Source organism: Pollachius pollachius (assembly GCF_949987615.1).
Source record: "Pollachius pollachius genome assembly, chromosome: 6".
Lineage (NCBI taxonomy): Eukaryota > Metazoa > Chordata > Actinopteri > Gadiformes > Gadidae > Pollachius > Pollachius pollachius.
In genome coordinates, this window is record NC_136939.1 from 5,230,917 (window position 1) to 5,256,022 (window position 25,106).

The 25,106-nt window shown below is 49.0% G+C and overlaps 1 protein-coding gene across 1 annotated transcript; it reads right to left on the reverse strand.

The window, feature by feature from the left end:
- Window positions 1–345: 345 nt before the first annotated feature.
- On the reverse strand, window positions 346–20,616 carry nsd1b (nuclear receptor binding SET domain protein 1b; the record flags this gene model as incomplete). The annotated part of the gene is made up of 24 exons (XM_079739003.1): window positions 20,507–20,616; window positions 19,242–20,190; window positions 18,200–18,341; window positions 17,683–17,855; window positions 14,513–17,417; window positions 14,036–14,148; window positions 13,416–13,668; window positions 13,132–13,232; window positions 12,598–12,640; window positions 12,127–12,401; window positions 11,682–11,828; window positions 11,114–11,237; window positions 9,819–10,019; window positions 7,845–8,024; window positions 7,289–7,445; window positions 5,806–6,011; window positions 5,179–5,291; window positions 4,425–4,571; window positions 3,394–3,516; window positions 2,706–2,822; window positions 2,203–2,344; window positions 1,765–1,871; window positions 1,283–1,481; window positions 346–911 (listed from the first exon to the last, which is right to left on the reverse strand). The coding sequence occupies exons 2-24, from the start codon at window positions 20,157–20,159 to the stop codon at window positions 346–348; spliced, it is 7,452 nt and encodes a 2,483-aa protein (XP_079595129.1). The 5' UTR covers window positions 20,160–20,190; window positions 20,507–20,616.
- Between the last annotated feature and the right edge of the window lie 4,490 nt (window positions 20,617–25,106).

The window sequence follows — 25,106 nt, forward strand, 5'->3', positions numbered from 1 at the left end:
ACATCTTTCTTATCCGTCCTCTCTTCCTCCATATCAAGGTGCAAACGACGTCAGTGTGTGCAAAGTCACCAACAAGCTCAGTTCATGGTCCCTGCCCACCCCAACCCACCCCTCCCCAAGCACAAAGTCCTCAACAGATCCACTATCTCGTTAGGCAGACTGTGTCACACGCGACGCAAGAATGGTCCCCCGACTAGTGTTCTGCTCTTAGTTATTCATGTCTGTTACCCCCCTCCCACGGAAATGCTCCTAGGTTCACCGCCATCGCAGGCAATTCTCGCGTGGGCTGTGATAGGTCCGCATTTAGATCCAGCGCAGTACCTAGGAAGACATTGCTTTGCAATATCACTCTTCTTCCTCCTCCTCCTCCTCCTCCTCTTCCTCCTCACTGATATCAAGATACTCAAACTCTCCTCCAGGCTCCGCTTGAACATTCCTGTTCTGTCCGTCTCCTCCTCCTCCTCCTCCTCCCTCCACCTCCTCCCCCCCCTCCTCCTCCAAGAGCTCCTCCTCCGCCACGTCCCTCTCCTCCTCGTACGAGGAGATGGGCGAGTACTGCGGGACGGAGAGCAGCGCGGGCGGGCTGCAGGGCCTCGCCGCCGGGGGCGGGGCCGGCGGCGAGGGGCCCCTAACGGCACCGGCGGCAGGGTTGGAGGCCCCGGGGCCGGCGGGGGCCGTCCCGGGCACCGCCAGCGGAGGGGCGTCGGCCAAGTACTCCCGGATCTCCCCGGGCTCCAGCGGGTCGGGTCCGCACGGGTCGTGCTCGCTGCAGCACAGCTTGCCGTCCAGCTTGGAGATGAAGAGCAGGCCGTCGCGGTGCTGGGCGCAGTAAGAGCTGGGGCACATCTCGCAGAACGAGGCCGCCTCCTTGGTGCAGATGTCGCACTGGTGCCACGGGCACTCCCAGCGGCCTGGGAGACGTGCGCAGGTCGCGGAGGAACGCCGACGCGCGCGCACACAGACACACACACACACGCAGAAACACACACACACACACACAGACACACAGGACAGATTAGTTCAAAACGATTGGAGAGACGTTGAACATGAACATCCTTACTGTACCGACGGCGATACTTTTTTTTTTTCACCTTCTTATGACAAATGTGCTTATTGTAAGTGGCTTTGGATAAAAGCGTCTGCTAAAGGCCGTAAATGTAAATGTAGAGGTTTATTCCCCGAAAGGTTGCGTTGTCAAGTTTTCCTAGAGGTCTCCTGGGGACAAATGTCCTAACAGAGGTGATGGCGATATGGTCATAAAGGAGTGAGTCTGGTCTCCAACCTGCGGGCCTCTTGGTAAGGTTGAGGCAGTCGGCGTGGTAGACCTTAGGGCAGCCCGCTCTCTTGCAGGACACCATCTGGCCCCCGTCCCCACAGCTGAAGCACTCGTCCTCGCGCTCCTTGGTCAACACGGCTTGGCTCTTCCTCTTGGCCTGGTTCTTCTTCATCCTGCGGCCCTTGTCGTCTGTCCGGGGGTTGTTCTGGGCAGGGAGATCTTTTTTTTATTCATTGCATTCAATTCGGAATTTCTTCGACTCAAAATTTCCACTCTCATGAACGCAGCATAATACTTTACTGTTGGTTTTCCCATCGGTGCAATTCCAGGTTTAGGAAGTAAAAATCGTTCAAATCAAGTCTTTTATTTGTGTTCTAGTCATCAGTTGTACCTCTGGGTTTGTGCTTATATGCAAATACAAATAATTGGCTGACAAAGCTGGCTGTAGGGGCAGGATAAGCCTCGTCTCTCTCTCTCTCCCCCCTTACCTTGGGTCGGACCCCCAGGAAGCCACTGCAGTTGGCGGCTCCACATTTACACACCGTCTTCCCGTTGCCCAAACACTCAAGGTTGTAGTTGAAGGTCAGCTCGATGCCTGGAACACAAACACAAAACAGCAGGTGGTGATGTTTTTCTGTCTCCCAACAGTCACATAGTTCTGACGTTAAATGAAAGACTTAATTTAACGTTCAGGCGTTAAATTCAGACGTTACAAATGCTAGTCATGTTTTTATTTATTTTAAATGTTCTCTTTAACACCAAAATGATAAATAACTTTTTTCTATTAGAAGTACAATCAATGAAATCATTCTTGTATCTACATGCAATAATAACTGACTTGTTTGTGCCTCACTAACAGCCCATCACCATCCATCACCATGGTAACACGTGTTCAAACAAACAAGAGGACTGATTGGCCTGTTTACCGGCGGGGATGTCGACGAGGGCGAACAGCCCCACGCGTGTGTCCCCGCCCACCGTCCACTTCTGGGTCTCGCAGTTGGGCTGGCAGCTGTGGTTCATGAAGCGCGCCTCGTTGCCCTTGGGCCCGGCATCGATGACCCGGTCCTGGAACCCGCAACCCAGAGGAGGGCACAGAGGATGCGGAGGAGGAACAAGTCAGACATTTCTCGTTTGGTATGCTCGTAGTTAAGACATTCGGTGATCTCTTCGGCTTCCTGTGACTCGAGTTCGATTCGGCATGACAAAATCACACAGACAGATATACACGGATCGGGTGATGGCAAAGTAAAACCCTGAATAAGTAGGATACACAAAGCAACAGTACCATTGCATCAGGGAAATACCGAAAGAAAACAAAATATAGCGTCGGCAACCTCCAAGCCTCTTCGATCAGCTTTGAGGAAGAGTTTGTCCGTAATGTGTGTGTTTGTTTGTGTGTGTGTGTCTGTGTGTGGCTGAGCTTCACCTTGTCCAGAGTCAGCATGTAGAAGTTGCAGATGTCGTTCTCCTGGGCATGTCTGATCCTGGATCTGCATTCCTCCTCGTCGATCACCTCCCCGACATACTCGCTCACAAAGTCGCCCTGGGAAGACAGCAAGCGTTCCAAGTCTGTTATAGACATGTGCTTTGGTCATTTGTGAATGCGGAGAGGATTCAAGGACATGTGTGCTGCCCTGAGAGGGTGATGATCTCTCGCAGTTGTATTACCATTTCACACAGTATATATATATACTGGGTGTAATATAATGGGTAATATTTGTACCATCATTAATATTTTCATATAATTTATTATGCAGTTATTCATATAAATTGTATAATTTATAGTGTTTACAGTTTCATTAGCATTAATTAATAGCTTAATAAATAAATATTAATATTATCATTAGTAGAGTTAGCAGTTGTAGTGTAAGCATTAGCAGTGTTAGCATTAGCATAAGCAACGTTGTCCTAAGCAGTGTTAGCATTAGCAGTGTTTTCCTAAGTAGTGTTAGCATTAGCAGTGTAAGCAGCAGTACTGTTTACGTTAACAGTGTTGGCATGAGTCGCGTTAGCATTAGCAGTGTTAGCATCAGAAGTGTTAGCATCAGTAGTGTTGGCATGAGTGGTGTTGGCATCAGGAGCGGTAGCAGCGCTAGCAGAGAGCCACCCCCTACCTTCTTGATGATGTGGCCACATCGGAGGCCCCAGCCGCGGGACAGCGTCCTGAAGATCTCCACCTTGCTGTACTGGCGCTTCAGGAAGGCCTGGTTCAGACAGCGTTCCCCTGCAGGGCACACCTGGAGCAAGACAAGGCCACGTATCAAGACGGTTCTTTGGTTGTCATTGCAGTAGAAGTCCTGTACAACAAGAGATCCATGCATTTAACCCATCACTGGGAGCACTGGGAGCAGTGGGCAGCCACAGTAGGGCGCCCAGGGACAAACTCCTGGTCTACTGCCTAGTGCCTAGGTCAAGGGCACCGGCAGGAGTATTAGCCTGGCATGGACGTTCTGTTGGTGTGGGAGGAAACCAGAGCTCTCCGGAGGATACCCACGTGATCACAGGGAGAACACACACACTTGTGTACACACACACTGTGTGTGTACACACAGTGTACACACAGGCCTTGTGTACACACAGTGGGACCCAACCCGAGGGGATGGGTCCCAAACCAAGGACCTTCTTGCCGTACATTGTCGTAAATAAGCTTTGGCTAAAAACACTACGATGCAAACATCAGATGACTGTCTCAAGCTTATCTATGACCATCCCTGGAAGGAGGGATGCCCCACTCTGACGTTCCTCCTCGAGATTTCTTCCTCGCTGATTCAGGGAGATTCTTCTTGCCCTCTTGGGGGCTCGGGTCAGGGGGGTGTCATAAATATTTGGCCTGTTGAGCCCTTTGAGGCTGTAATGGTGTTTAAGGGATATACCAATACAATTGAATTGAATCTATGTTTCTGTGTCTGTCCCTACTCAAATCAACCTCAAATAAATCAATAAATAAATAACATTTAACCAATAACCACGGTGCATATACTATATACACACCTTGAGACCCGCAGCAGTTGAAGCCAAAGGCCCTCAAAGTGTCCATCTGAACTGATTGAAACCAGGGGGCTCTGCGTGTATAGCTGCTCTGTGCCTCTGGATTGCAGTGACCGGCGACTCTCCCACAGTCTGTGTGAGCAGAGGGGGTGTTTACCTGGGGGTGGCACTCGTACAGCAGCATGCGGTTGATGCACTCCGAGTCGGTCCCGCACGGGCTCTCGTCCGACGCCTTGCAGTTGCACCTCGGGATCTCCGACAGGTCGGCCACGATTATTTGCACCTTTCCTATTGGCCGGTTCACCTAATGCCATAGGGGGAGGAAGGGCAGTGTTCATTTTGGCAACTCATTCAGGAACACTGTAGCTCACATTGGCTACAGTGTTACCATGACTCCAACTCCCATTGACAACAGTGTTACCATGACTCCAACTCCCATTGACAACAGTGTTACCATGACTCCAACTCCCATTGACAACAGTGTTACCATGACTCCAACTCCCATTGACAACAGTGTTACCATGACTCCAACTCCCATTGACAACAGTGTTACCATGACTCCAACTCCCATTGACAACAGTGTTACCATGACTCCAACTCCCATTGACAACTGTGTTACCATGACTCCAACTCCCATTGACAACAGTGTTACCATGACTCCAACTCCCATTGACAACAGTGTTACCATGACTCCAACTCCCATTGACAACAGTGTTACCATGACTCCAACTCCCATTGACAACAGTGCTTGGATGACTCCAACTCTGGGTAAACTGTGTATTAACACACAGGACAAGGTGAATACTTAAGCGGGGCCAAAAGTGAGTCCCCTCTCCTAAATCTCTTGATTGAGGCCTTGAGACTATCACCCCCCCCCCTCCCCCCAGCGAAGCCAGGCGGTCCTTGCTGACCTTGATGAGTTTGAACGGCGGCGGTTTCCTGTTGTTCCTGCGGTCTTCCTGGAGCTGCCGGAGCTCCAGCTCAGCCTGCAGCTCTCGGAACCGAACGGCCGCCTCCTCCAGCGCTGGAGAGAGGAGAGCGACGGCAACACCGGTGGGACATTAGACCCGGCGTTCAGGGGACACCAGGTATACAGCTAATGTTGATGCAAAGATATGTTTACAGTAAAAACAATCCAAAAATGTGAAACGTATAAATAAATAGCTGATAACTTATTTGTGAACAGAAGGTACAATGTCTGGTGTGAAACAGGGAGGATCAAAATGATGAAAAGGTGACATATCATACCACCAGGTGTGAGTGTGATTAGCCGTTACAAGCCGTTTTGATAATCGGCCTCTTCTGAGATTACAAGTGGGCGTGTCCGCCTAGATGCATGCAGAATAGATCAGTCTACCAGCCTACCCATTGGACTGAAGCAAACGTTGCTCATCTAGCCGTCGTACATCTAAGTGGACACGCCCACTTGTGATATCAGAGGCCGATCATCAAAACGGCTTGTACCGGCTAATCACACTCACACCTGGTGGTATGTCAACTTTAGACAGACACACACACACACACACACACACGCACACCTTTCTTGTAGACGCCGTCCACGCCCTTGCCCATGCGCTCCTTGCTGTTGGCATCCACGTCCATGTAGGGGAAGACGCGCGCCTGGTAGGTCCACAGGTAGTCGTTGGAGCCGAAGAAGTGCACGGGGAACTCGCCCACCTCGTGCTTCATGCGCTGGATGTTCTCCGGGATGCTCTTGGGGTGGCTCACCTCCGCCGGCCACCACCTGTACCCCACGACCGCCCAGGGGAGGAAGACGACGAGGGAGAGGAAGACTATGGTCAGTGTGAGTCGTTGTGTTATTAATGTCGCTCCGAACATACACTACCGTTCAAAAGTCTGTGGTCACTTGAAGATGTCCTTATTTTTTTAATGAAATGCACTTTTTCTTTTCTTTTTTCGATGGATATTTTATGGAATATCTACATAGGTGTACAGAGGCCAGTTTCCAGCAACCGTCACTCCTGTGTTCTAATGGTACATTGTTTAGCTCATCGTGTTAAAAGGCTTATTGATGATTACAAAACCCTTGTGCAATTATGTTAGCACAGCTGAAAACGGTTTGAATAAAAGTGTGTGTTATCATGGAAAACATGACATAGTCTGGATGACCCCAAACTTTTGAACGGCAGGGTATGTCTGAGAGAAATGTTCGGAGCATCATCCTTATGCAAATGATTATTATATACAAGAGAACAATAGAAATGGCTGAATCGATTTTCTGCTCTTCATGTATTTTTCTTATGTAAGAATTAGGATGACTCCCTTATCATCCTAGTGGACCTGGCCTACCCGCCGGGTCAGCTAGTGCAGGGCGGTATGTGGCTCAGGAGGTAGAGCGAGTTAGCTGGTAACCGAAAGGCTGCTAGTTTGATCCCCGGCTCCTCCTAGCTATAGTGTCGAGGTGTCCCTGAGCAAGACACCTCACCCTTACTGCTCCCGGCGAGCTGCCTGTCGCCTTGCATGGTTAACACCACCGTTGCTGTGTGAATGTGTGCATGAATGGGTGAATGTTCGGCAATATTGTAAAGTGCTTTGAGTGGCCACTGGTTCTAAAAGCACTATATAAATGTAGTCCATTTACCATTTAGAGGCGCTGATGTAGCGTTTACTTGGGATTTCACCATCAACACTCCTACGCGTGCCTGTCATATGTCTGTCTTGACCAATACTACCACAACCACCTCACTGGGGAATCCAACCCTCTGCCTTTAAGGCAGAGTGCCAGACAGCAAAGGCAGAGATCAATAATTTAACTTTCCACGTGCATCAATTATCAAATAGTTTTATTGGGTGTGTATTGCTGAATGCTTTATGATACGCAGACTTCTTGTTTGGTTAAGTCAATATGGCCATAGTTCAGGGAAAACGTATTATGTTGATTAGCAGTATTTGAACTATTTTTACATTTTTTCCTAATGAAGCCTCTGCTAAATCGTATCTTAAGACATCTCAGTCTCCACTCTAAACAGAGGGCCACGTCTCTCAGCGTGCCGTTCTGACCTGTAGCGGCCCACTTTGACCCACAGGAGGTCCTTGTAGTGGGGCTTCTTTCCCGCCCGGCAGTCATTGCAGTACCAGCTTCCTTTGGGCATGTCGATGTTCAGACACTCCCGGTGGAAAGCGGCGGGGCAGGACTCGCAACATAACAGACTGCCCCCTGGAGCACAGGAGGCACAAGTGCAGTTGAGTTAGAACCATTTCGAAATGTAAATAAAAATAATAACTAATGAAAATAACTAATAAGACATATTTTTATTAGTTATTATTAAACTAAAATGATAATTCATTACTTTATAATTTATCTTAATTAATTTGATATTTTAAATGAATATGTTAATATAATATAATATATTAATAAATTATTATTTAATTATATTACCCATATACATTATCCATATGTTCACTTGACTCAAAGATTTTACAAGACACAAACTCAAGGCAAAATATGCTAAGAAAATCTATTCTGGAATAAACTGGTATTCAAACCAAACATCTATTCACTAAGCGTGGGTCAACATCGGACCAGACCGCGCCGCGGCGGGGGTAGCGGGCGTACCCTCGGTGCAGACGAAGCACCAGCTGACGTTGACGTGCTCGTGGTTCTTGACGCCGCGGCGCGCGCTGAAGTGGTTGGGACAGACGATGCTGTTGTTGGACAGGACCACGCAGCCCGCTGCCAGGCACACGTCCGTGGCGTGGTAGGCCACGGGACAGCGCACGCAGCGCATCAGACGGCCTGGCACGAGCACACGCACGCACACACACACACACACACACACACACACACACACACAGTCAAACAGAGCGGACACAGACACAGACACAGACACACGTTAGGCTTCAAGAGACCTTGGGGATAACAGATGACACCCATTGAAACTGAATTGACAAACACATAAAAGTAGGCAGACACACAGCTGTCTGTCTGTCTGTCTGTCTGTGCGCGCGTGTGTGTGTGTGTGTGTGTGTGTGTGTGTGTGTGTGTGTGTGTGTGTGTGTGTGTGTGTGTGTGTGTGTGTGTGTGTGTGTGTGTGTGTGTGTGTGTGTGTGTGTTCCCACTCCCAAAGTGCTACTAAGAAGAGAAAGAAAACATTCAAAGCCCAGGAAGTAAATGCTTTTACAGCACCCTGTTCTCTAGACCCGTTGGCTGAGAGGATAAGCTGTGCATGGGGTGCTACTTCACAAATGGACTCAAATTGCAAAATGAAACTAAAAAGTAAAGTAAATCATCAACTCGACAACATCTAACCGGCAGCACCAGGAGCCAAATGTGATGCGCCAGGCAAAACTAGAAAATGCATTTCCTGCAGAAAATATTTTTTAATAAAGCCACATAGATCAAGACGTAAAGAAACATTAAATGGCTTAAATCAAGTGAAGGGATTTGAACAGAAGTTCAAAGGTCTAAATGGAGTAAACAATGTAAACATGCACACCATTTAAGAAAATGTAAATAGTTGGAAACAAATAAAGTGACAGCTGAATGAAAAGTGCAAAGCATTGCTAAAAATGCAGAAATGTAAAAGGTCAAATGAATTGCCCTGCACTGCTGGTGTGTGTGTGTGTGTGTGTGTGTGTGTGTGTGTGTGTGTGTGTGTGTGTGTGTGTGTGTGTGTGTGTGTGTGTGTGTGTGTCTTTAAGAGAATAGCGAGCCGGTGTGTGATTAAAAGTAGCCCAATAGAGCAGGAAAAACAGCCCTATCTGGCAACACTGCCTGAACGTCCTCCAAAAGTAGCCCAATCTGACGGGGAAAAACACTCAATCTGGCAACACTGCTGAATGTCCTCATGCTCCAGCGTCAACGTTAATCAATGAGACCAACTGAAAGCGAAGCCGGTATAAAACTAAAACTGTTATTCTGAATAAAGTTGAAAGTTAAAAGTTGAAATGTGACCGATATACGATGACTTCAGTAATTTAAGTGTCAGAATGGCAGACGGCTTTAATGGGCCCAACTGTAGAATATGACGGTTTGAAACTAAAGCTGTGATTCTGAAGAAAGTTGAAATGATATTGAAATTCCGTTTAGATATTATTGAAGATACAAGTGTGTTGATTTGTAAAATGATTTGAACGAAGGTAAACGGTTTAAAATTGATTTAGTTATGTCTTAAAACAGTTGAAGTTCTAGAGGATGGCTCAGTCGTCCTCCCATTGACTCCCATGTTAAAAAAATGATAATATTTTAAAAGTAGAATATCTTAAAAAGTCTAAAATATTTAAAAAATCTGAAAAGAAGTGCGCGATTCCAAGCTATTCAGAATATTTTAAAATTTGAATGGAGTCTTTAGGTGAAAAATTGAGGAAGGAGATAGGTCCCAAAGTTTGTAGAGAATAAGAAAGAAAGAAAGAAAGAAAGAAAGAAAGAAAGAAAGAAAGAAAGAAAGAAAGAAAGAAAGAAAGAACGAATTAAACTCATGAAGAACAATAGTTGAGCGCTGCATGCAGCCCTCACCTAAATAAGCAGAGCTCTCCCGTCACAGGTCCAGGAGGGCCCCTGGGGGGAGGGGGGCTGGGGGGGGAGACGTACCTTTGGAGCCGGCCGGGTTGCTGGGGTTGGCCAGGAAGCAGGTCAGGCAGACGTGGAGCGAGCAGCGGAAGCCCCGGTTGACGGGCACCGTGGGCGCGTGGCCGGCGGCGCACTCGCCGTGGTAGAACTTGCCGCACACGGGGATCATGCAGCGTCGTGTCTCCTCGCCGCGCTTCCGGCACACGAAGCAGGTGTGGAGCCCTGCGACAGAGGGGTGGACCGCCTCGCGTTAAGAGCCGAGGCAGGGGACGGTGGGGTTACAGCAACATCGAGAGCTTTCACTTTTTTTTTTGTACGATTTTTTTTTTTTTGCATTTTTATTGAGTGCGATAGACAGGACGGTATGGGAGATAGAGGGGGGAGAACATGCAGCAAAGGACCAAGGGCGTGATTCTAACCCGGGTCGCTGCGATCAGGGCTGAGCCTTAATGGTACGCGCTTTACCTGGTGAGCCAGCGGGACGCCCTCCTTTACCTTTCCCTTTTTGACTAAAGGCTCCTACCTACTTGGCGGCAAACCCGTGGTATTTAGGGTTTTTGGGGGGTGAATGGGGCTGAAGTGGGCTATGATTGTTTTGCAGTGTGGTGGTGGGGGGGGGGTTGCATGGATGACTCCGATATCTGGATTAAAACGCTCACACGTAAAGCGTGACGTGGCTTAAACTGCTGCTTGACTACCTACCGGAGCAACAAATCCTTCTGTCTAACCTGCGAAAACGCTGGCTTGAAACGAGGCTTGAGGCGTTTTCGCAGATATTAACAGCGCCGTTCATTAGACAGGAGTCGATAAATCCAGCAGCTATTAGACAAATATCCCTCGCGGACCTCATTAGGGTCTACGCGATTGGACGTGTTCCCGCAAGATCTGGCATGTTTTCAGAGAAGGTTCGGATAATCAGACAGTAGTCTTCCTGTGTAGAACCCTGCGTGTTCCCAGTCCCCTAGTGTGGACCACAGACCCCACCGAAGGCAAGACTGATCTGGAAGACATATAGTCATATATAGATGTATAAGTCATACAAAAGTTCCCTCTGGGGCAGCAGCCTTAAGGTACAATAATATAATAGAATAGAAATACTCATCACTCTATCAATACAACTACATTGCTATTATCTAATGCAAAAGTAAAGTTTGGTATGTTCCATTCCAAAACTCATTCAATCATTTGTTTTGATCATAATTGTGTCGTAAAAAGCTAATACATGTAAGTACACATTCAAGCCAAGCACACAACCATTGTGCCTCGCTGGCCCAATCAGCAAAGCTGCCACCGACGTGCATACAGTGACTCCGTACCTGATTTGCACTCTGGGCAGATGAACTTCCCCTTGGGGGCCTGGGCCAGCGAGATGCAGGCCAGGTGAAAGGCTCCGCAGCAGTGTCCCTCGCAGAGCAGCAGCTCCCCAGACTTCTCACACACCTGGAACACAACCGCAGGTTCAAGACCGGGGACATCGTCCCCGCACCATTCGGTCTGCGGCCACATGGTCCGAGGTGGTACCAGCGGAACCAGCCGGTCCCTGCCGACCTACATCTCACAGAGCGGGGCACCAAACGCAGAACCACCGGCTCACTGGGCAGACAGTGGACCTGTACCATGGTCATCGTTGTTTCATGTTTCCCGTTAGTGCTGCGACGGCACTTTGACGTTAGTGTGGGATTACTCCACAATGTCCTCTGTCACCGGAGCGCGACAACCGCCACGGGCAATGTAACGCAGGGCTTCTGCTGGAAACCACCGCTTTACATCCTCAATGGGACACGCACACCTTCTCCGTGCCTTAAAGCGGACCGCTTGTCCTTTGTTGGGGGTCTTTGTTTAGGTGGGAAGGTGTTGGTTAAGGCAGGTCCCTCAGGGACTCACCTGACATATGTTCTCCTTCATGGAGGCGGGGCCTCCTCGGTCTCCTATGAGCTTCCTGGTGGGGAACAGCTGCTCGTCACACAGCAGAGAGTCTTCCTTACAGGAGGGATTGCTGCCGTCCACACAGGGCTCCTCCCCCTGAACACCCTGCCATGGGAAACACGGACGATTAAGCCCACATTGGGACTATTTTGGACAGGATATAGGGAGGACATTGGTTGCAGTTAGTCATCATTGCACTAGCCAACAAAACGGTCCGGTTGTTCAGTGACATGTAAATGCTGACAAACACCGAACGCAGTTCCGTACTAGTCTAGTTGGCCCGCCGTACGCGATTCAGCGTCTGAACCCTATCTTATTTGCCGTGCGGATATTAGATGAAGCAATGCCAACGTAAAACACGAGGCACCATCACCAAAGCTGCGTCACAAACAAAACGGCTGACCTCAAAGCCGAGGCAGTCCTTTCCACCCTCGTCTTCATCATCGGGTGTGTGGGGGCCGTCCGGCAGGGGGGTGGGGAGGGCACAGTCGGACGCCTCCTCTGGCGTCGGAGACAACGGGGGGGCGACAGGGGGTGGAGCGGAGACGGCGGGAGGGGTCGGAGAAGGAGCGGCGGCGCTGGCCGGGGCCTTGGCGGTCAGCGGTGAGGGGTCACTTCTGACCTCGCTGGACATCACTGACTGACGCTCGACAGACTCTGACGAGGGACCCCCGCAGTCTGGGAGGAACAAAACCGTTGCGTTAGGGAAGTTGGCTCAGTGGGCTGGAGAGCGACGGAAATGACTGTGCTTTAACAACAGGTCACACTTATGCATGCATACTATTATTCCACATCAGCATAAGGGAACGTGCATATGTTCAGGTTGGTTTAGTCCACATGTTGGGGTTAATACATTTGAATATGGTTGATTTACCAGAAGGAGCAGGATTTGGTGGGATATGCCTCAAAGACTTGACCTGCAATGAGACACACATCGATACACAACACATGGCTTCAATCAGAACCTGCTGTTCCTGCTCCAACAAAACATATTTTTAAAGTGTGAATGTGTGTGTGTGAGAGTGTGTGTGTATGTGTGTGTGTGTGTGTGTGTGTGTGTGTGTGTGTGTGTGTGTGTGTGTGTGTGTGTGTGTGTGTGTGTGTGTGTGTGTGTGAGCGTGTACAGTTCAGAAATATTTTGCAATGTTTTTGCTGCACACCAATTTGTTGCGTTGGTGGGTCTAATTGACAACAACAGTTGTTTAACTCAATTTGCCCAAAGATAATGAGTTGAGTAAACCCCAACCACCACCACCACCCCAACCCCAACAACCACCACCACCCCAACCCCAAACCCAACAACCACCACCCCAACCCCAACAACCACCACCACCACCCCAACCACCACCACCACCCCAACCACCACCACCACCAGCACCACCACCATCTAGATGAAGGCGTTCTCTACCTTCTTTTTGGGGCCGATTGAAGCCTCAGCTTCGAGGCAGTATTGTAGAATCCTCTGAGTGGGTTTCCTCTTCCTCTTGCTCTTCAACAGTGAAACACTACCTGTGAATAGAACCGGCCAGAACGGAGTCCATGGCTGAATACGTTTTCCATCGAGAAGTCTGAATAGCACTCTTTGAGTTGTTAAAGGGAACTTCACGATTTGAGGGTAGAATCACCCACTGTATTTGACAGCATACTTTACAGTTTGAATACAGTAACCCAGACAAAATCCCTTTAACCCACCTTCATCTGTGATGGAACTGTCGGTTGCCTGGATAGTGTCAGCGTCAGGGGGAGGGGTCAGGGTATCAATGGAAAGGACTGGGGCCTCTTGAGGCGGCGAGACTTCAGGCACGAGAACTTCTAGCTGTGCTGGCGGAATCTCCTCAGGGGGCGGAGTCTGGACTTCAGGAAGTATTGCCTGAGAAGTGCCGCCAATCCCGCTGTCGTCCAATAGCGCTGGTGGCTCCGATTGGCTGCTGATGTGTGGAGGGCTCTGCAACAACAAAATAAAACAACTTTTATTGCATTTTTAAATTGCAATGTGTCGCATTTAAACAAGCGTGTACCTAAATATCATGGACATATCTGTAGTCAATGCTGATTGACTGTGATGTATCTGTCATCAATAAAACCAAATTCTATTACTAATATATTCTACATATAAGAAATTCTGGCCAGCCAATACCAGTTAGACTGGACAGAGCACTGGTAGATAGTCTCCCACCTACTCACTGGGAGGGGCTTGTTACATCTTGCTCCTTTAATGGCACACTCTATACACAGAAAGGTGGCTGGGCATGGCATTACATAAGCAGCTACTGATGGCTATTTTAGAGCAATACAGCTGAGCAATGGATTACCTTTCCCCCTGGCTGGGGAGGTTTTTTGGTCTTCTTCCTCGTAGAGAAAATCTGATCGTAATCCTCGTTCCATTCGATGAGCCTTTTGCTTGGTTTTCTGATCCGTTTTTGTACTGAGGAAGACAAGCAGGAGAAGTCAAGTGTAATTGCTCTGGGCAGGGTTCCTGCTTCATGAATAGTTAACATTTTTTGGACGTTACATTTGATCTAAATTCTTTACAGGCCATCATTTGAAACTAAACTTGCAACAGCAAGGTCAATGAATATCCGCCGTCAAGGTATTACTGGCACTCAATCTAAAATCCTGAACATGGGATATATTTATTCATAAATGCCGGACAAATGAGCTGATTATTTGGCCTTATCGAAGCTGCAGTGTAAAGAGACATTTGTTGACATGTTAAAACCTCGTACAAAATCATAGCTCCAGAAATCTTTGTTAATTTACATTGATTCCATGACCCCATAACCCCTTACCTGTGGAAGTCTCCTGGCCTCCTCCACTGCCGTCCCACGAGTTATTGTTTAGCGTTGCGCCCTCCACATGGAGATCCTTAGGGGGCTGCAAACTAGTCTTCGGTGGGGAGGACCGGGCAGCGTCCGACACTCTCTCTTCCAAAGGCACAGTGGTCCGACTCTCCCCCTCCTTCACTGCTCCACACCCCTCTTTCACCACGACGCCACCCTTCCCTCCCTCCGTCTGGACCAGCACGTCCCCGCTACGCGAGTCACCACAGGACGAGAGCTCCTGCCCGCGGAACCCAGGGCCCGAGCTCGCCAGACTACAAGGAGCCCGCGCTTTCTTTCTCCTCGCAAAGTTGGCGGTTCTCTTCCTCCCACCGGAGCCTTTGGAGGGTTGGCCGGGTCTCCTCCCGTTCGTCACATCGTCCTTCTGCGAGGTCTTAGCTTCGTCTGCGACGAGCCAAGCTCCGCAGGCACTGGTCGTTCCTTGATGAGGAGCTTCTCCGGACGACCCGGGGATCACCGAGGGCTCCTGCTTCACGTGGGAACTTGCAGGGCCGATGTCCAGCTCCAGCGGGGCCCCGTCCCGGTCCCTGGTGTCGTGCAAATCTTTCAGCAGCATGAGAAAAGTACTGAACTTGTAGTTTGTGTCGGGTTTGAACGAAACCGGCTTACCGTCACTCTCGTTGGTCACTGACTGCAAGGACACCTCCTTTATGTTTTTAATCTGATTCAGGAAGGAAAAGGACGCTATAGTTGAAGAAGAGGAAGAGGAGGATGTGTCAGAGGAACAGTTTTCCTTCTTTGTTTTTACCTTCGCTGTCAGGGGGATGAAGTCCATGGGCGGGGTGGGGGACACGGGGAAGTCTTCATCCTCACTCTTGACCTCAACTTGCACGTCATTTGGGTCGGGAAAACTCTCGCAGGACGAGAGAGCGCTGCAGCTGGAGGAAGGCCCGCTCCGAGGCCTCGTCTTCGTGGACCTCAGCTTTGTGCAGACGCCTTGCTTGGCCCCCGTTGTGGACGAGGAAGAGTCTGAACTTCTCCGTTCGTTTCCATCCGTTTTTTGACACTGCTTTGAACTCTTCTTCCAATGGAGTTCCTTCAGAGCTTTTTCCCGCTTTAGTCGTTCCGTTTCCTGCAGCGCTTTCAGAGCTCTGGTCATCAGGCGGTTGCTGGCTGGCAGGTGCGCGGGCTGCTCGTCGAACGTGTTCGGTGATTCGTTTGGAGTCTCTTTGGATCCGTCTTGAAGTGACAGTGGTTCTTCTGGAGGTTCACTTACATCCATTGAACATGGTTCTGTTGCTGCAGCAGATGCTTGCACAACTTCGGCAGACGATTCCGCTTGCTGTGGAGAAGGCTGGGATGTCACGCCATTGAGTCCATGAACGGCATTAATTTTTTTAAGTTCTGCGATGTTTAATTGGTCAGTGGGTTTGCTTGTTTTACTTTTGGTATTGATCATGGACATCCATTTTACTTCCGGGCCTTTTGATTGATTAGTCTTACTTGGTAATTGCAAACTGCTCTCTTGAGACCATCGCGTTTTGTGAAAAGGTTTGACAGTCCCACCCATGCAAGCCAAATTATTAACCGATGTGCTTTTGGATTCTAAACCAGTAATTTCCTTGGACTCCTCTGACCCAAATTTAGAAATTGAATCGCTACTTTCTAATTGCTGCTGGGTGCTGTTATCGCTGAAATCATTTTGTGCCGGATTGACCAACTGAATGGCACTAGAGGTTGAAACATTTTGCTCCTCTAAGCTTGGTGACTGAACTGAAGGACTTTCCGATAAATCCATAACTTTCGACCTATTATTTTCTACAGTATGCGTTTGTTTAGCTAATTTGCCAATTATATGGGCCCTTTTACTGCCAATGGTTTCAGGTTTTTCTGAATCGTCAGTAGTTTCATTAGAGGATGGTCTATGTTCAGCCTCGGAATGGTCTGATGGGTCTTTGAGACAGTCCTTTATGTTGCTGCCTGGGATACATTTTTTAGAGGTAAGGTGATCCAACGGCTTAGTGGTGCATACACTATCAAGCTTGGTCTTTTGAGATTGGGCAGCTGATTTCTTTTTTTGTTTGTCCTTCCATTGATTTGTGAGCTTTTCGGTCATAATACAATTATCACTCAGACTTTTGGGAGGGATCAATTCTACAGGCTTATTTGAATGCCCTGAATGGTCCGAAGGCATTCCAGTTTCTGCGCACAGGCCTGTCTTATTTTTGTCTTGTAATGATTGCTGGGAAGTTGCCACCCCAGTCACAGTGTGGTTGACACCATTGACGTGCGTCCTTTTACTGACTACAGATTGGACCTTCTTCTTACAGGGCAGTTTACCGAAGAGAGTGCGATCAGGTATGGGACTTGTAGTTTTTGGTCGTCTGTCTTTTCCAGCTTTGCTGAACCAAAGGCCTCTGTGAATCTCGGGCTGTTTGGTAACTTCCTTGACAACCGAAGAAGAAAGAGCCTGGGTAACTAAAGGCACAGACTGAACTGGTTTGGACTGGCGCTCAAGTGCTTTGGGACATAAAATCTTGGGGACAGATTCAAGGTCGGAGTAAGGGCATTCGCCGGCCACTCGATCTGACGGCTCCTGGTTACCGCGGGGGTTTCTGGAGTCGTTACTACCGGTGCAGGTGGTAGAACTTCTGGTTTTATTTTTAACAGAAGACTTTCTTAAAATGCTTGGCTTCTTTGTTTTGCCCGGGCAGAAGTCAGATCCATCGGCCATGTGACACGGTTTAGACGAAGCTGGAGCAGGAGTCGATTGGACTGTACTTTTTGTTTCAGATGTGGAGACGTCATGAAAGGCATCGTCTCTCAGGGAGGAGGCCCTTCTGGACATTTCCTGGAAAGAAACCTCTGCTTCAGTCACACTGAACTTCCAGGCCTCCTGGTATCGCTTGGCAATCTGTAAGCACATGAAACTTATGTGAATATCAGTTGTATGAATCAAAGGTTAACACATTTCTTTTGCCAGGTAACATTTACAAGTTAACAACATCTAATCGTCAGTAAGAATCAATCAGATTCAATGCAAATAATTGGACTAATAAATAATGATATAATAATGACAAAGAGTGAATGATGAATAAAACCATATGTTCTATGCATGGTAATAAAATGTGCATTGCAGTGCATGAATTATGTATAAGTTATGTATAAATAGCACTCACAGAATATTTGTAGTTATTTTCCCTTTGCCTGCCCCTCCGCCTCAATAGGGGGAGCTGTTCGAATTCAAAGCCACCGTTGAATGAATGAGTGGCTCTTCCTTCCACCCAGGCATGCTCCACTGGTTTCCCAAAGGTCCTCACGTAGTACAGTCGACAGGGACGATCACTGGGCTCTGCAACAACAAACACACACACACACACACACACACACACACAGTTCAATTCTACTGCTGGACAAACAGCAGGGATGTCAATCAGGATTCAGCCCATTGGCTGAGTTCAGAACCACTGACGGAGCCAAAAGGTCTTTTGAATATTCAAGTGTTTTCTCGCGAACCAAAACAATCTTCCGGTGAAATACTTATACATTGGGCGAACTTGAATAAATGACCAATGTGTCGATTGTATCATGCTCGGTCGATGAGCACACAGGATCAAACTGAACATTGATTTAAGATGGTTTCACAAAATTAGATCCACACATTTTGGCGTACGGGTCAGACCTGAGATGGCCTACCTTTGACCCTGTGATAGATTCCGACGGTGGGGTCCATGACCACCTGAGAAGGCCACCAAGGTCTTCGGTTGAACTTGGCCCAAATAACCTCACCCTCCAAGAACTTTAAGGGGGGGACCGATTTCTTCTTTGGACTGCAGGGCTGTGAAAAATGTGGGCAGGAAATCCATCGTCAATCCACCGGTAATCAGCACAAAATGGGCACTTTCCAAAAGTTCTAAATCCTAAAAAACATTGAATTTCAGTGAATACTAAATATATGCAAGTGAAGAAGAAAAAAAAGATTCCATAGCATTATTCTGCTTCATAGGATGATTAAGACAAATATGTCATAATAACGGTCTTTTATTCTTATTGTTGTAGGGTAAACATATGTTAAAAAAAATCAACTACCTAGTTTACCCTGACACCGCTCACTGTCTAGGGATTATCTTTATTGGCAACAATAATGGCAATAATAATAAGATGATGGCTTAAATTTGCTTGCAGCCAAGAACGCTTTCAATTTATAATCCGAAACAGTGAAAGGTCACCAAATATTTGCCAACTATGAGCAGTAAGCATCTATAAACTATTTGTTACAGAGCGGGTTTCCATTTCCGGAAAAGTGATTTGATTTGTACTAAAACATTGTAGTGACATGCTAGACGCCTTTTATTGAGTAAACTAATCTGTATTACACACATAAAGAGCCTACCAGACTAGACTACTGGTTGGAACGTTTATAAAGAACAAAACATAGGATTGAAGCATACTCCATAATAGGGATTAGTATGTGGAAGTACACACACACATACAGACACTCTGAGTCTGTATGTGTGTGTGTACTTCCAGGGTTCTTCCAGGACACAGTGTCCTGGAAGTAAACAAAAGGGCACGACGCTCATAGTATCGTATTGTATTGTGATTGCGTATGTACTACACTCTTTGTATACTTATATCTGTGTCTTGTAATCCTGTGTGATGGGCAACTTGGTGTGGCACGACACGAACATAAACACCATCCTCCTCATCATCATAGTAGGCTGAAACAACCACTTGCCATTGGATTCTCAACGGTGGTACTCTCAAACCCAAAGAACTCGCTGTCACTCTCCCACTCGCTCTCCGACTCCTCCCAGTACCTCCGGCGCTGGCCCGAGCGCTGGGAGCGGGTCACCACCTTGCCCAGCGGCACCGCTGGCTTCAGAGCTTCCGGGGCGCCCCCGGAATCGGCACACGGAACCCTGGGATTGGACTCTGGAACGGCCATTTTGTTCAGCCGTCCTTGCTCCCCTGTCGGACCAGGGGAACGCCCGCGCGCCTCGGCCCCTTGGCCTTCGTCAAAACCATCACCGCCGTCGTCGATGTCGTCGATGTCCTGGTTGACGTCGTCGTCCTCGAACAAGGACGACTCAAAATGGAGGAGGCCGTTGGCGAAGGGGCTGTTACTGTTGAGGGAGAAGGCCGGGCTGGGTGGGCCAGAGTCGCTAGAGTCACTCTGCTCCCGGCTCGCTCGCCCGGCCATGCTGTGCTGTTTGTGAGGCTCATCACCCACGCCGCCGTTCTCCCCGCTTGAACCGTCCCCCTCGACGGCATTCTCTCGGTGGCTCTCCTTCTCGCCGCCCCTTCCTTCCCACTCCCACTCGCCGCTTCCCTCCCTCTGGCCCCCCGGGGCCCTCCCAGACCGGGCTGGCTGGGGTCTGCTGCTGCTGGCGGCGGCGGTGGTGGTCAGTCTCTGCAGCCGCCGCAACGAGCTGTATGAGGAGGTGGAGGAGGAGGGCGGCAAAGGCGACAAGTGGGGGGAATTGGGAGTTTTGGTGAGCCCGTAGAGCGACGGGTGCTGGAAGGACGACCCGCTGGCTGACATGGTCAGACCGCAGCCATGACGTGAAGAGCAGCCTGGAAGTAGGGGCGGGAGTCTCGGCCAGAGGTCAAAGGGCAGCTGGGATGTAGGGCCTGTCTCCAGGGCAACGCACATGGCCCTGTCATTCTGCTATCCTTGCTTCTTCCTGAAAAATAACATGTAAACAAGACACGTGTTGCGTTGGCCTACTTTCAGTTTCCCACCACATTAGACATTCAAGACGCCATCAAAACAGAACGCCTCAGACTTGATCACGCAGCCATTATCAACAGTGAGCATATTAGTACAACTACTAATCACAATGAAAAACGTTAAAAGTTATCAAACACAATTTTAAACCGGTCTGGTTGTAAGTGGTCAGTGGCCATGAAAGGGACGTTTCCACTATAACGGGTGTCGCTGCTGTTGATCGCACGTTCCAGTAATGGTCGAGTGTAAACACAGGACGGCCAGGTGGTTACCTCACGGCAGTCAACTCGCAACCCGTCCGCACAGCAACGCCGCCCGGAAGGGGGAATGGAGTCGTTCGGTGTGCATATGGCCAGTGCGTCACGTCATGCAACAACGTTACATACACACTCTGCTAACACGCCAAACCTGGCCATCGGCAGCGAAGGGTTAACTCGATAGGCAACGGATGAACCTAAACCCGCTCGTCTGTGTTATTGGGATCCAGATCAAAATGGCATGTCATGTCGGCGCCCGTCCACCAACCCCGTGCTACATGTCATCCGCCACCCGCCGAACAGGACCCAGCATAGCACGAACATGCATGAATGACACCCGCCGAGTTCATCTGCACATACACACTGACGTGCGCGCACACACACACAAACACACACCCACACACACACGCTTCCCTCCGACGGACGTACGGTCATTAAACAAAATCACGGATCAGACACCGGTGACACCGATCTGCCGCGAGAATCTTACCATTCCATGAACACCCACCGCAAAAGCCACTGTTAAACAATCCGTTTCTGCATTTAAATGGGATAATTCCCCATTTTTTGAAAGCGGATGCGGAGAATCCCGGCGGCAATACTACTAGGCCTGGATCCCGGTTCACGTCCACCCCCCCCCCCCCCCTCTCTCTCTCTCTCTACTTGCTCCGTAGCCCAGTCCAGCGGCCCCTATAAAACAGCCGAAGTGTTGACCACTCCACTAACAACGACGCATGGCTGCGAGACGCGTGAGCATCATCACTACAACTTTATCACGTCCCATCCTGAACGCACACGGCATAATCATCATTTAATTAAATAGATAGATAGATCCTGCCGACGGACCTGCCCCTGTGAGCCCCCCGCCTGCTCCAAATTGTGACTGTGCGGACAGCCAATCGTCACCGCGGCTGCCCCCCCCTCCAAGGGCTTCCCGCCATAGGTTCTGGAGAGGTATTCAAACACCAAACAGAGATGACAGTCGTCGTCCCCCCACCCCCGCGCCATATGACCACATGCAGCCCTGTGGAAATGACCCGCCCCCTTGTATATTATAGCAATTATCCTCTCCTGAAATAGGCTGCTATCACCTATACTTCAGAGACGCAAAACTTGTGCCCACAAATGGCATCACCAGAGTGCGTTGTGGCCAAACACGCGGCCTAAATGAGTTACATTAAAACACCCCGTATGTAAAAGCATTGAAACTTAAAAGGTACCCGGAAAACGTTTTTTTTTGTTTCCCCTTTTCTTATATGTTGCTTGTGGAGTTAGTCTGGTCTCTTCTCACCCGCTCCTCCAAAATGGACTCCTCCTGTCTGCACGGCAGCAGGCCACACAGTGTTAATGCGTATGCTCGATCACAAGTTCACAAAGCAGCGCACCACTGAGTCCCCGTGTTCTGCTCTCGTACTCTGAAAACGTTCTGCAGGCTGTCATATAGGTATATCATAGATATCCACCAAGGCAATGAGATCAACGCCTCCCCCAGCGCTGGTTTTCCACCGTCTCCCTGGTTTATGAAACGCAGCGTGGGCCACGGTACTGCAGTTAAGTAATGGCATTTGGTTTGAAGGAAACCAATCCGGACGTCAAACACAGAAACACATGTCTGACCCGACAAAACGAATCACTTAATGCCAGTTTTCGGCTTCGGGGGGGCTGGTTGGGATTTAGATTGTCGTGTTGGCGAGGGAAATGTCAGCCATGGGGACGTGCGTTGCAGGACAGGATACCAGCTGAGCCGCGCTGCGGGGAGAGGCGACCACACAGTTATACTCCTTCGATGTCTGAGGAACGGCTCGTATTCCACCCTTTACCACTAGGCCTATCAAGTGTCATTAAAATCGTGAATTAAGAGCGAATGCCTTTATAATACTCGCTCAACACAAAAGCACACACACATACGCACACACGTAATAATCTCCCTCGTCGAAAACGTTTCTGACCCTCAGGTGACTCTCTGACGTTTTTCATGTGATTTACACTCGTTTGTTTGACATATCGATTAATTCGTTCAAGTTGTCAATATCCATGGAAGGAATGGCAAATTTAGCTTATTCGCAAGTAATAGGGTGGGCAGCGTTGAGAGGGGGAGAGGGACGTCGAGGCCTGCTGCAATTTGGGATCTAGTCAAACACCGCCCCCAATGGAACATGTAAGGACTGCGTTTTGTAACCAAATGAGGTGCGGCAAGGTGGCAGACAGGTTGTAGCTGTACTAAATATTAAAACATTGAGATCCTACTTTGTTACATTCAATTTTCCAATTTATGTTCAAATTACTTTCTATTAAATGTTTGAAACCTAGCTGATATGGCCAACTATATTTCCCTGGCCTGGACACGGCTGATGAGTTGGACTTCCATTTAAAGACAACGTATCTGACCCTATCTTGCAACATGACACTAAAATGTGCCTATAATTGAACAAGTTAAGTTAATAGGCTAACTGAATCAAACAAACGTACTTGTTTTCTTTTACTTGGATGTTTTCTTTGTTACGGAAGAGGATTACGGCCACATGTGATTTTTTTTTGGAGTTCTGATTCTAATGTCAGAATTCTGAGGTTAATCTCAGAATACTGAGATTAAAGTCATCATAAAAATAGTTCTGATTATAAACTCAGAATTCTGATTTAAACTCTGAAATATAAACATATGGCCCTGATCCTCTTCTGTACGTACAAGTTTGACTAAAAATGTAATAGTAATAATACAAATTATTTGAATACTTTCCGCAAATAACACCTTGTGTTGATCCTGAAGGGGGCTTTGCTTTATCATAGACCTCTGAAGAATATGTCCCGCCTCTGAAGTTCCCAGTTCCCTCGGTCAAATGTATATGGGAAATAACATGGCGTTTTTGAATGATCGTACATAACAAACTCTAGGTGGCGAAGAAGTAAAAGCTGTGTCATGTTTTGAACTACTGTGGAAATTGCATTAAACGGAAAAAGACAATTTCTTACGTTGAGCACACGAATGCGTGACTCGTTTATTTCGTAAGAAAAACAGGGAGACAAAAAGCACTGCAAGTAGAAAACAATCCCGCATGGTGCTCTACGTCATGAGACGTTCGTAACATTTAAAGGGACAGCGATCCCTGAACAACCAAGACAGTGAACGATATACCTACAACAGTGTATAGAACAACACTTAACAACATAGGTGAATTATGATATGTTACACCCACTACACACGTCCCCCCAGAATTCACCAACAGAAGAAAACAAAAACAAAACAGTCATCATGGAGGCGGGCGTATTAACCGGCCACAACGGCTGTGTCGTACAGGAGGTCGAGGAGCCACAACTGCGGCAGGTGTTCCGCCATGACACGGATGTGGGGCATGGAGTGTGGGAGTCCCGGGAGGGAGGGGAGCAGGGGGCGGGGGCAGAGCTGGAGGTCATCCGCGTCGTGGGGCTGGGCCAATTCAATGGGCCTGGCCACGTCCAAGTGAGCCGGCTTGAGGCGGTCAATGGAGAGTCGCTCCGGTTTTCTGTCCATGTCCACCACAAAATGTTTGTCCCCCGTCTCCAAAACCCGGAACGGGCCCTCGTAGGGTGGGCATAGCGGTCCCCTGTGGGCGTCATGGCGAATGAAAACGTGGTCAGCCGTCCGAAGCCCAGCGGGGATGTGTGACTGAGGGAGGCCGTGACGGGAAGTGGGGACAGGTGCGAAAAGCCTTGCATTGTCCAGTAGCTTGGACCGCTGGAGAGTGGCAGACCAATAAACGCTGGTGCCAGGGACGAAATCCCCTGGAACCCGCAGCGGCTGGCCATAAACAAGCTCTGCGGAGGAGGACTTTAGGTCTTCCTTTGGTGCAGCCCTGATGCCAAGCAGTACCCACGGGAGCTTGTCGACCCAGTTACTGTCTTTGAGGGTGGCACGAAGAGCAGCCTTCATCGACCTATGAAATCACTCACAGAGTCCGTAAGCCTGTGGTTGATATGCGGTCGTGTGGTGGAGTTTCACTCCGAGGCTCTGTGTGGCTCTACGTCCTTCTTGAGGCCGTGCCAAACAAACTTAGCTGCAACCAATCTCTGTGACGCCTTCAAACCTGGGTGGGAGAGACCATGAATGGCATCAAAAACTTGTCGTCTCCATCCCGTGGGAATGATTGGCCAAGGACTGTCCGTGGAGACGTCAGACAAGAGCGTGGTGCCGGCATCGCTAAAATCCACATCCTCTATTTTCAGCCCTGTAGTCGAGGTCCTCTCTGACAGGCAGTCCGCCACCTGGTTGTCCATACCGGCAGCGTGCTGTAAATCCGTGAACTCCGAAATGTAGGACAGATGACGTTGCTGCCGGCGAACCACGGCTCAGCCACCTTGGCCATGGCGAAAGTCAGCGGCTTGTGGTCGACAAAAGCGGTGAAGTGTCGACCTTCCAACAGGGAACGAAAGTGTCTGATGGCGAGGTAGAGCCCAAGCAGCTCCCGGTCGAAAGTGCTGTACTTCCGCTCGCTGGGGCGCAACTGACGGCTGAAGAAGGCAAGTGGCTGCAAGGCCCCGCCCACCCACTGCTCGTAGACGGCACAGACAGTGTAGTCCGAGGCGTCCGAGGTGATGGCGATGGAGGCTGTTGGAGAAGGATGTGCCAGCATGGTGGCGT